Source organism: Sinocyclocheilus anshuiensis, unplaced genomic scaffold (genome assembly GCF_001515605.1).
Source record: "Sinocyclocheilus anshuiensis isolate Anshui unplaced genomic scaffold, SAMN03320099.WGS_v1.1 scaffold670, whole genome shotgun sequence".
NCBI classification, from domain to species: Eukaryota; Metazoa; Chordata; class Actinopteri; order Cypriniformes; family Cyprinidae; genus Sinocyclocheilus; species Sinocyclocheilus anshuiensis.
Genome location: NW_015546062.1, coordinates 546,210 through 558,285, shown reverse-complemented (window position 1 = coordinate 558,285; position 12,076 = coordinate 546,210). Strand labels below are relative to the sequence as shown.

At 36.6% G+C, this 12,076-nt stretch overlaps 1 protein-coding gene across 4 annotated transcripts; it reads left to right on the top strand.

Annotated features, from left to right (window-relative positions):
• The first annotated feature begins 1,957 nt into the window (after window positions 1-1,957).
• Window positions 1,958-8,134, top strand: LOC107699509 (zinc finger and BTB domain-containing protein 41-like). 4 transcript variants are annotated; one of them, XM_016500779.1, is made up of 4 exons: window positions 1,958-2,017; window positions 3,134-3,784; window positions 4,415-5,391; window positions 6,522-8,134. In XM_016500779.1, exons 1-4 carry the CDS (start codon window positions 1,987-1,989, stop codon window positions 7,872-7,874), a joined length of 3,012 nt encoding a protein of 1,003 aa, XP_016356265.1. In that variant the 5' UTR covers window positions 1,958-1,986; the 3' UTR covers window positions 7,875-8,134. The 4 variants fall into 4 exon arrangements, with proteins under 4 accessions (XP_016356265.1, XP_016356269.1, XP_016356266.1 ...); XM_016500783.1 differs by lacking the exon at window positions 1,958-2,017 and adding an exon at window positions 2,028-2,180; XM_016500780.1 differs by lacking the exon at window positions 1,958-2,017 and adding an exon at window positions 2,560-2,791.
• The last annotated feature ends 3,942 nt before the right edge of the window (window positions 8,135-12,076 follow it).

The window sequence follows — 12,076 nt, the reverse complement described above, 5'->3', positions numbered from 1 at the left end:
AACTTTTTGGTTGTTAAAAAAAAGGTGCGCTCGTTCAAAACAGTTGCGTTCGATCCTTCGCTGGCTGTGCCGATTTAAATCTAGTGGTTCTTTTGTGTTTGTGTTGCAAATAACCGTACCGAGCCGTACCATGCAGTGGAAAAGCGCCATATGTGAACATGTTATTTGAAAACTGGAAACCCAAAGGGTAGGGAGTTCACGGTAAACAATGGTAACTATGTTTGGGTGCCTCATTGTATCTCTTAACATCTGTACATAGCTTTGTCATGGAAAGTAACAGGATTCATACCATGACTGGATTCTCATTTGTAGGGTAACCATGTTGTAACTAATACCATCAAGAAAAACCCACAGAAAAGCCTTATTATATTGTCTAAGGCTTCACATTGTTGTTGTTTTTTTCTTTTTTGGGAAATTTTAAATTCTTTTCTATGAATCTAATGTGTTACTGTTTTTACATGATTTTAAAAGTGTGTACAATGGTGAGTGGAAAGATTTACTAAATGATTTTTTTCTGCTGAGATCGGACTAAATTTGATTTAAACTGTTTCAGTTTTTTTACCGGTATGACTTGACATTTGACTTGAACTTAAATGTTACACACAACTAAGGCAGTTCTCTGATTGAAGTAAATGTCTGAATAATTAATTGAAAATTTTTTAAATTTTTTCCGATTTATTTATTTTTCTGTGTTGATATTCTAATTTATGGTATATCCATAAAGAATTTCCATGATGATGAATTAATGAGATTGGAGTGGAGGTACTTAAAAATCATTGAAGTTTTTAAATGTAAGACTACAGTCAAGTGACTCCTCTAACTATCTATCACAGATTAAAGTTTCTTCCTTTTTGCCATACTTTGGGGTTATGATAGCATTTCATTTCTGCCTTATTGTGAAGCATTTATTGAAAAATCCTTTTAAATGGTATTTACATAATTGCGCTTAACAAAGATCAGCTTGAACATCTGTTTCACAAGTTGAACAATATCTGTATCTCTATAAATTGTTCATGAAGATTGAGGAAAGTGGATATAGCTAAGTGCAATGGTCAGACTCAACTTTTCCGTTTCATTACCTTTTCAGTTAGCCTTTGTTTAGAAAGCTCAGCATACATAGAGCAGAGTTAGAGTGGAACTAAGTGGTTAATGAAAGCTTGTTTGATTAACTAGAACGTGATTTCAGGACGGTGCGTTCACGTAGCGATGGGCGCCTTCGAAACATTTGTGAATCTGGTTTCGAATCCGTGTTTCGGAGCGCGTATCAAACCGGCCAGGTCACGTGATTTTAGCAAACGAAGCTTCGTTACGTCACACTGTTTCGAAACTCCGATGGTTCACCACTAGGGGGTGTTGATCTCAAAGTGAACCCATGAACCACTTCTGGTTGCCCAGTTAATCATGTGACATTAAATTTTACTATAAAAAAATAAAGAATTCAGGGCCAGATGTTGTGGGTTAAACAAAGGATGACTTCCCTTTAACACAGATGGCTGTATAGTTTAAAACATGTGAAAACATTCAGTACTTTCAACCTACAAAATCACATCATACCAGAACAAAATGAGCTTACGATAGAATTAAATCCACCTCCTCCTGACTGAACACTACTCTTGCCTGCTGGTTTTTATAGACCGCTCTAATGAAAACACTTAATTAAATAATTACATAAATCAATTCATTAAATAATTTAGTTCATTGTGTGTTAAGGGTTTGATTATACTTAAATAAAACACATAACACAAGCACTAATATTTAATAGTATTTAAATGTTTATTTATTTTAAAAAATTGTATTTCTAAAAAAAAAAAAAAACATTTCCATTTGTTTTGTAAGTTTGGTCTGATTTCTTGATGCTTTTACAACGTTTTCACCAGCAGGTGTCGCCAGCATGTGCTGTTTCAAGTGCTTCGGAACATCGAATCATTTTTCGAAGCAATTGGTTCAATGCTTCGAAAAGCTTCGTTTCTCCCATACGCATTTTCCATGACACCGGAAAGGCTGGGATCATCTTCCTGTGAGCAAAACCAATACATTTACACTGGAAGAATAAGAAAAATGATGATGAATAATGATTCATTATACTGAAAGAGGACTGTGAGAAAGGAATCCCACATCTAAACCCATAGAAATGTAAACATGTCTAAACCTGTATGTCTGCAGCGGACATTTTATTACAGGTAAAGCATGGTATCAACTAAACTAAATTAATAAACAGCTCGATCAGGTTGATTTCTATACAGTATTACGAAGAATTGTGCGAGTCAATATATGATGTAATAATGTGTTTTGTTTGCTGGTGTTAAATTATAAATGTTAGTCTCTTTAACCTAAACCACACCCCTCAGCCTAATGTGAACAAGTGCAGATATTTAATCTGAATTTTTGCGCTTTAACATTCTGAAAAGTAATACAATTAATTTCAAACTAACAATTTAGACAAACACGTCGTCCACTGTGATTGGCTTCCTCGAATGACCGCACTAACGCTCCCCTCCTGCATATGGCACCCTCTACATTCTAGTCGGGCATTTTATACCGGAAGTATCGGATGGACAGTGGCTCACCTTATTTCTTCTGTATGCTCCTGCAACTTGATTTGAGCTTTGTTATAGTCAGTCGTGACAAAACAGTTTTAACCCTGGCGGCAGTTACTATCACGCAGTATTCGGTTGTGGTTTATTATCATAATAAACTGTCGTTGAGCAGTTAATAAACCCGGCATGATCAGAGATTGATTGTTGCATTGCTGAACAGAAGGTGCTTTCAACTGCTCGTCGAAGACTTCTAGGTAATACGAATGAAGTAAGCTTACTTCTGTATTCACTGTGGTGATTGCGTTAACAGATCGAAAATGTTCAAAATGGTGCTGTGTCTTTAAACCATGCAGTTTATCTTAGATGTTGTAGACACTATGTTTGCTTATATACAATATGTAATCTGTACAATTTTATTTATGTAAATTATTTAAATAAAATTATGATTTTAAACAAATGATAGAGGAACACACACATGCTATGCTTAAATATGTGGTACATGTGGCTCTTTATTAATGAAAGCCCAAACTTCGTTAATGTCTTGTCAGCAAAATTGAACAAACTTTCACAGATAATTTTTCATATTTCTCTTCAAGGCACCATGTCAGAGTTTACCCTCGATATCCAGCTGACAGAGTTGGGTTTTTCAAACTGGAATTTCCCTCTGTGTGAGCCACAGAGCGTTAAAGAGAACTTTTTGCCAACCCAGAACGGCACTGAAAAGCCAGCACCAGAGACTGAAACCCCCACAGACTGTCATGAAGATGCCTGCATTGTTGCGAGCTCATCGGCTGACAAAAGCTTTCTACAGGATCATCAATATTACACTCCCTTCAAAGATGACTCTTCAAGTAACGGAGAAACAGCTCAAAGCAATTCCAAAATCAGTTCCAAAGAGAAGAAGGATAAAGTCATTTGCAATTTGTGGAAAAGAGGAAGAGGAAGAGGAAGAAGAAGAGAAGGGCCAGAACAGAGAAATGATGATGATGAAGAGCAAAACGGAAAAGAGGGAATGAAAAATAATGACAAGGAACAGAAATGTTCAGAAGTGAGCCAGGAAGCCTCCGGTCTCACAATAGATGATGCTGTGTCTGGTGAAGAAATGACAGATGAGGATGCAGAATTTGTTTTGACTGATGATGATGATGATGATGATGTGGAGGAGGTAGAAGAAGATGAGGAAGATGATGTTGTGGAGGACAAGGAGGAGGAGGAAGAAGAAGATGATGATGATGTTTCGTGGTCAGGTACTGTATCATTTTCCAAGCAATGGTTTGTGATTTAGTTTATACTCTATTTTGTAGATTGTTATTTACCTTATTTAAGAATAAGAGTTTTGTTCTGCTGAACAAGTTTTTTATTGAAGCTTTTTATTATTAACTATATTTATTAATTGTGTATGCTCATTTTTCTTTAAATATCTTTGGCATTGTGTAATGATAATATAAATTAATCTTTAAATACACAAAAAATTGCTAATTAAAATGTATTGTTTAGCACTTACAAGCTTTTGTTCTAAACAATACAATTAAAATGTAATATTTAGCAAATCTAAAAATAAATATATTTTTTCACACTGTATGTAATGTATAATAAAACATTTAAAATAATTTGAGATTTTGTTTAGTTTTTCGTTTATGTTTAAAAAATGTTTATTTGCAGAAATATGTGCTAGAAAAATATTTTTCTCTGTTATATATTATTTTTTAAGTACAATGAACTAGTTGTTATTTGAAATTATTCAGGAAAAATGTAACTGTAACTCCTTGATAGCTATACTGTAACACAAACACCTTTTTTGCTGGAAAGTGATGGTATATAATGCAAAACTTTTCTGGTTACAGCAGCTACTGATACACGTTGTTCTTCGATTTCAGAGACAAATGGATCTGGAGAGAATGAAGAGAATCGCTGCCATGTATGTGATCTCACTTTCTCCTCTCTCTTCTTACTCCGAGAACATTTAAACATGCATACGGGTGTTCGCCCCTACCGCTGCGATGAATGCGGCAAGCAGTTCTGCCAATTAGTCAATTACCGTACGCACCTTCGCTCCCACTCCCAGAAGGCCTCCATCCACTGTCGTGTTTGCTCAACCATCTTTGAGACCGAGGAACAGCTCCAGCAGCACTTGGACACCAACCATTTTGAGAAAGAGTTCTATCAGTGTGATTTTTGCAAGCAGATTTTCACTGACCTAGATGTGTGCAAGGGCCACGTCGAAGCACACAGGCAACAGGCGAAGCGACATTTGTGCCTCAAATGTGGCGCTAGTTTTCGCCTTCGCAACTCGCTGCTCCGTCACCTGGAATGGCACAGCAGAGGCATCTTCTCCTGCTCGGACTGTGAGCGGACCTTCTCCAGCAAGGCTTCTTTGTTACGCCACAGTTTCTCTCACTTAGGCATCTTGCCATATACGTGTCTAAAGTGCAAACGTCATTTCCGTTTACCCTCTCTCTACCACAACCACGAGTGTAAGCCCGAGAACATCCAGTGCATGGCGTGTTTGGTTTTCTTTCAGAGTCAAGAGGATTTTGATAAGCATAAGAAGGACACAGGATGCTGGGGTCATCAAGGAGCTTTGCCTACCAAGACAGACGAGATCCGCTGCATGGAATGTGGCCAAGTCTTTGCAAGCATTGAGGAATTAAAGAAGCACGGAAGCACACACCAGAGGATCCTAAAATGTGCTGAATGTGGGATGGGTTTCCGCTCGTCACTCATGCTTATGTCACACATGGGAGGGCATGCGGGACAGCGGCCGTGTTTCTGCCAGGACTGTGGCCTGGGCTTCCCACATCAGCAGGGTTATGACAGCCACCTGAAGACATGTGGAGTGGTGACACCACCAGTGGTAAGCTCTTTCTCTCTTTCTTTCTCTCTCTCTCTCTCTCTCTCTCTCCCTCTCTCCCTCTCTCTCTCCTCCTCTCCCTCCCTCCTTCTCCCTCTTCTTCTTCTTCTTCTTCTTCATTCTAAGAATACTAAATGTCCTGTATGCTGAAATTGTAAAACATAGAGAAAATTCACATTGATTGAATTTGACAATAGTAAAACTATTTATTATTATTTTTATTTTTCATTTATTTATTTTGGCTGATTGAAATAAACCTAAAATAAAATATAAATATTAGATGAAAACTTTGAAGTTGAAAAATTAGCATTGGCAACTAACTGAAACTGAAAAACTTACTAAACTGAACTAATACTAAAATATGAAAGTTATAAATAAAAACTACACAAAACCTAATAAATGTGGCACAGAACATAAAATTACTAAAACAAACTGAAGTTAAAAATATAAAAATAAAAGCTTTCTTAAAAGAATAATTCACCTCAAAATTAAAATCATCATCATTTACTCATCCTCAAGTTGTTCAAAACCTGTATGAATTTTTTTAATGCTGAACACAAAAACAGATATCGACTTTGTATATACTATGTAAGTTGATGGGGACCAGAAACAGGTTTGGAAAAACTTGTGTAAATGATAAGAAAATGTTCATTTTGGGGTGAATTGTCTACTTAAAATTTAACTAAATAACAGCGTTTGGTAAAGGTTGGTTGAAACTGAAAGCCTTGTGATTGTTAACAATTACACTGGCATTAACGATTAATATTTTTTATTATTTTTAAGAAAGAAAATCAAAAATTTCCTTGCCATATACTTTCAAGCACTATTCTCTGAAAAAAATGCTTTGGAATGAGTTTATTGTGAAACGTGCCATATAAATAAATTGATTTAAAAATTTGGTTGTTTTATACATTTAACAGTAGGTTAATAGTCAATATTTTCAAGAAAGTGTTTTTATTTGGCTTTAGAAAAATTTGTTTGGCTTTAGTAAAATTATAGTAAAAATAATATTTAATTCTACTTTAAAAAAATTATGGAAAAAGTTCGGAAACCCCTGCTTATAGCAGTTATATAAATCTGTTGGAAAAAAAAACAAATGTCTTTTTACTGTAAACGTCTAATTCTGTTTACAGGCTGCTGTGAAGAAACCCAAACCAAAAGCAACTCCCTCTCCACAAATAATCAAACCAATTACTCCTAACATAATCATCCAAACTGTTGCTCAGGCCTCTGCACCTGCCACATTCCCCAGTAGCTTGAAGGAAGTCCACATGGTTCCATTCGGTGACAAGAATAAGCCAGCTGATGGTAGGTGGAAGTTTACTTTAAATAAAGAGCCTCCTCCAGGCATGCCTTTGGTCATGCTTCTGCCAGTTCCCACTACACAGTTCTCAACTACCTCAGTTCCTACCAAGAGCTCCCAAAACCTTTTACCATCCTCTCTGGTCTTAGAAACACCCTCATCTGCTCCACGTGTCGTTTCCATGCAGGTGGTCCCGTCTGGCACTGTCATTAGTAAAGAGGTAGAGGTAGAGAAAGACACTGTAGAGCCCAGCAGAACCAACATTCCTTCAAACACACTCATTCCTCTGCAAAGTCATGACAGTATCTCTCAGAAGAGGTGGACCGTTTTAGAAGATCAGGGTTCTGTTCAAATGTTTGCTACAGAAAATGTAAAGGCAGGGGAACAGGCTGCAGGTGTGGCTGTAGCAAATCAGGGAACGAATGTTACTGCTCAAGTAGAAGTGGAGAATAAGCAGGAAACTCAATCAAATTTGAAGCCTAATGCACCGAGTGATGAAAAAACAGTTCCAGGTAGTTCATCAGAAAATGCGTCACTCAATCCCACGTGCCCCAAGACACCATTATGTCTAATAAAGTTAAAGGAGGAGAAGGATGGTGGTGACAACATCAAGAAAAGCTCTTCAAATTTGAAGGACCTTGACTCCTCGCCTGTAATGGCAGGAGTAGAAGTTTTAAAGAGAAAACTGGAAAAACAAACGCTGGATTCTTCGCAAACAGGCTCTCATGATCTAGTCTCTTGTTCTTCAGAAATGACTTACCACAAAAAGGCCACTAAAGATGAGAGATTATTCAAAGAAGTTGTGTCATCTGACAGGATGTGTGCAGAGTCGCAAATGGAATTTACTGTGACGGGGGACAAATCAGAAAACTGTCTGCAGGGGCAAAACCAATCTGGTTTTGATGTAGAGGTTGAAATCAATGAAGATGTGGAATCGAGCAGCATGGAAGTGGAGATTGGGGATGAAGACAGCGGAGTGGATATGTTGGAAGGTGAGCTTCATGAATGTGTGACTTGTGGACAAGTCCTTCCTGAAAAGGATATGATCCAGCACTACATGAAGCATGCGGCCGACACAGACAGTACTGAGCTCTCTCCTGATAACTGTGCCTCTCACACTACAGAACCATCCTCTCCATGTAGTCCATCAAGAAAAAGACTACGATCTGGCACAGAGTTGTGACCCCTAGTTCAAGAGTATTTCAGTTTTTTAATTACTATTATTTTAAAATGATTTGCAGTTATATTACACAGACTTTACTTCCATTCCGTTTACTTGGAAAACAGGGGTCACGGTCATTTTTACCAAATTGAAATTTGGGAAAGATTGGTGTTTGTTTAAACCAAGTGTGTTTTGAATGTGTTCCACTTTTGACATTTCTTTCACAGTATCTTTTTGTGTTTACATTGTCTTCTAGATACAATAAATGTAGATTGGAAATTTGGAAAAATCCTTTCTTTTGTTTTATGTATATTCAGATTTAGCCTAAAAAAAGTTTTTCTGTGGTTTTTTTTTTTTTAAATAAGTAACTATTTTAAGCCACATCAGTGGCACCACTACAGCAATTTTCAGTGCAGTTTCAATAAAATATAAGATACTGGGAATATCAGTAAAAACAATAATATATGAGAAGAAATTGATTAAGAAAAAAAAGTTTTGCATTTTTGTATCTCACAGATGTTGGATATAAGGAACCATGTCTGTTTACTGAATGTATAAGCATTTGCTCATAAAGTTTAATTTTTTTGGTCAGGAGGTGTTTAAAAGAACAGAAACCATTTGTTAAGGGAAAATGTCAGCTAGCTTCAATTCCCTTTTTACAAATATTTTTACGGAAATATGTTTCGGTACATCTTTCAGTTCTTTAACTATTGGGTGTATGCAAAATAATTCAGCTTGGCTCATGATATCATAGAATCATGATATCATACTGTTTTGGCGATTCTTTGGAATTAATACTGTATTGGTCAAACAGAGCTTAATGTGAAATGCAGTTTTTCATAAATAAAATTTTTGCTGAACATATGTTATTGAGAACGGATCGTTGTTACTCAAAATAAAGTGAAATTGTTGGATAATCGACAGTGCTGTATATATCAGGTTTTTGTCCCATAAAGGTCTCATAAATATTCATTTGAGAGGCGCACAATACAGACTACACCAACTTTCATGACTCATAAAGGGAAACTTTAAACCGAGTGGGCGGGAGCAGATTAACCGATGAGGAGCATCTTCATCAAATGTTGAAATGAAACGCTGCACAGCACTTCACTGGTAAGCGAAACTCGCTTCGTTAATTAGTGTCACTTTTAATTGTAAAATTAGAGTCAAAATATTATAATGAGATTTTGTTGTAAACGTCCTATTGTGGTCGTACTTTTTAACATACATGTTTTAGACTTGGTAAGAATGTCCATAAGGCTTATCATCATATATGCTAAAGCTTGTGATAATTCGTTATAAATACTGTTGGTGAAGTATCGGTGCATAATTCACTGATGTGACTTCATTTCAGCTTATGTACAGTTTTGTTTTATCGTAAAATGCATAAATAGTATTTATTTTAGTACTATCTAAATAAGTAAATATTAATGTTATTTGAACTCTAGTTTCATTATATGTGCTATTCTCTGAAATTTTGCAATATACTGACATATTTTTATATATTGAATACAGCTGCGTTTGGTCTTGTTAGATGAAAGAATACACAGCCATGACACAGGAAATGACAAAGAAAAGCTTATTTTTTTCCATCTATCTGTTGGGTAGGTGAGACAAACGGGGGGTTTTTTTTCCATCTCTCTTTCTTCACCCAGATCTGTGAGACCACCGTGCATTGCATAGTTTGCAGCAATATCCTGTTAGATGGGTGCACTTTTCAGAGAAAGCAGATTAACTGTTTGTTTTTTCATAGAGGTGTAATTTTCCACATATTATTTTGTGTTGGTGGTTTAGGCCAAATTATGCATAATATTGATGATTGTGTTCATCATTTAATGAATAGGCCTATAGTGTTATTTTGCTGCATATTAGTGTATCACAGTAAACACTGTCCACTATAATAACATCTGTTACATAAGTTTATTTTCTCTTAACCTCTCCTTCTTCTTCTTCTTCTTCTTCGTGTATCCAGCTATGGTCAGTGCTCTTGAAGGTAAGAAAGATTTTTGGTCAGCATAGTTATTATTTGTTCAGTCCCTGCTAAAAAAAACCCAGCTAAAACCAGCCTAAGCTGGTTGTTCTAGCTGGTCTCCCAGCCTGACCAGCTACGGAGGTGTCCAAAAACCCTCTAAAACCAGCCTGCTGACCAGCAATGGCCAGCTAAAACCAAGCAACCAGTTTAGGCTGCAGGGATTGCAATTGCATACAGTTCAAATCAGTCATAAATTCCTTAGATATTCGACAGACTCCTGCACAATAATTTGTACCTGTTTACATTTCTTCACATGAATGTATTAAACTGGATGTACGGTACTTCACATGCGTCAACCGCATATTCTTTCTCATAGACAAAGGCTCATGTTATGGAGTCGGTTCTGGCACTATAGCGGGTATTATATTCGCTGACGTTACAGTGACGGTCCTCATTGTTACTACCACCTACTGGTACGCCAGCAAGCGCAGACAAAAGAAAGAAAACGGTGAGAAATGACATAGACCCACACAAATTTTCTCTAGCAATTCTGAAATCAGTGCACAGAAGACATTTAACATGCACGTGTCCATGTGTTTCTTTAGCTGATGAAGTCTACATGAATGTCAGAGCAAACTGCAAAACATGAAGATCTTTGGAAGACTGACATGAACAATGGAAGACTCACTGACATTTAATACCATAAGACATGATATGATCATAGATGATGATTTATATTTTAATTTCTAGTTTAGCCTATAGACTTGTTCGGTGTCGCGTCATAGCTGTGTGGGCGGAGTCGGCGTGGGGGAAAACAGTCCTTTCCCCCTCATTGGAAAAGCATGGTGTTGACTCAGAATGGCCTACATAACATTATTTCTGCTGCTCGACAGAGCAACATACGCATAAAAACTGAGCCGTATTGGGTCGGACTGTCCGTACGGTATCTGTGACTGGACAAACGACCCAACGGAATGGCCAGAGGTGTCATTTCCCGACATTTTTTGTTACCTAATTGAGCAAGAGACAGCTTACTACAAGCCTACCGGTATACGAGACAGCTTGTGAAAGTAAACATTTGTCGTTTTGTTTTGCTTAATTTTAATAAAGTGATAAAGACGTGAGTAAACGCCTGTCGTACTTTCTTATTGATATATTAAAAAGTTTTTTTTAACATTGACAAAACAGGTAACATTAAGGCCCACTGAAGTGCCTTGAAATGCGCAGCGTTTATTCTGTGGTGTGTGCTGCGGCTGCCTAATTTTCACAAATACATGGCTTAAAATAAAGATAACATGAAAATATGTATATTAAATACAAAAAAACATGGTTATTGGTTACTATAGTTAAACCATGGTAAAAACAACATGTTTTGCTACACTAACCATAGTTTAACCATGGTATTTGTAGTAAAACTGTGGTTATAGGCTACAATTGGTAATAAAAACGCAAAAAAAAAAATGGTTAGCCTATATACTTTTAATATAGTAATACCATTGCTAATTTTCGTAAGGGATTGTGTATAATAATATGAAATAAATGTTTTGAGTGAGATGTATTTGATTGCGATGCGAAGGAGGGTTACTGTAAACTCCATCAGAACTGGGTTGCGGTGCAGGGGGACGGGACTAACGACAGATCATTGCAGTGTATCAGTCATATACATCGTCAGATCAGCTTTTTAACTTATTAGAGGTACAGAACGCCACACAGCAACTTTTCGGCATTGCACCAAGCAAAAATCAATCGAAATCATCATAAAAAGTAAAGATCAAGCGCCTAACAAGGTCTCCGCGCGTTAATTCGAATGGTTTGTTTTCCCCCTCGGGATAAACGGTTATGACGTTTTTGTGGGCGTTCCCAGCAGTGCCGAACAAGTACATATCATATCAACCGTGTTCATATCATAGTTGCTTTGTAAATAAGACAAAATTACCATATTTATGTCATCACACTGAAAACTTTAAAATAATTAAATTATTGCTTAATCAAAGTATACAAATAACGGAACTCTGTTTAGCACGCTATCAACAGCAATAAATGCAGTGAAAGAAAAACACTGACACCTAGTGGATAATTCCTGTTACTATTTTCTTCAACTGGAACAGAGGTGCCCAAACCTTCAAACTGGATTGAGGGGTCATGAGCCAAAAGTAAATGTTGTATTATACCCAATTATACAATATTAAAGTGTATTACATTTTATTTTTATTTTAGATAATGAAATTATTTTTAATCAAATTCACTAATT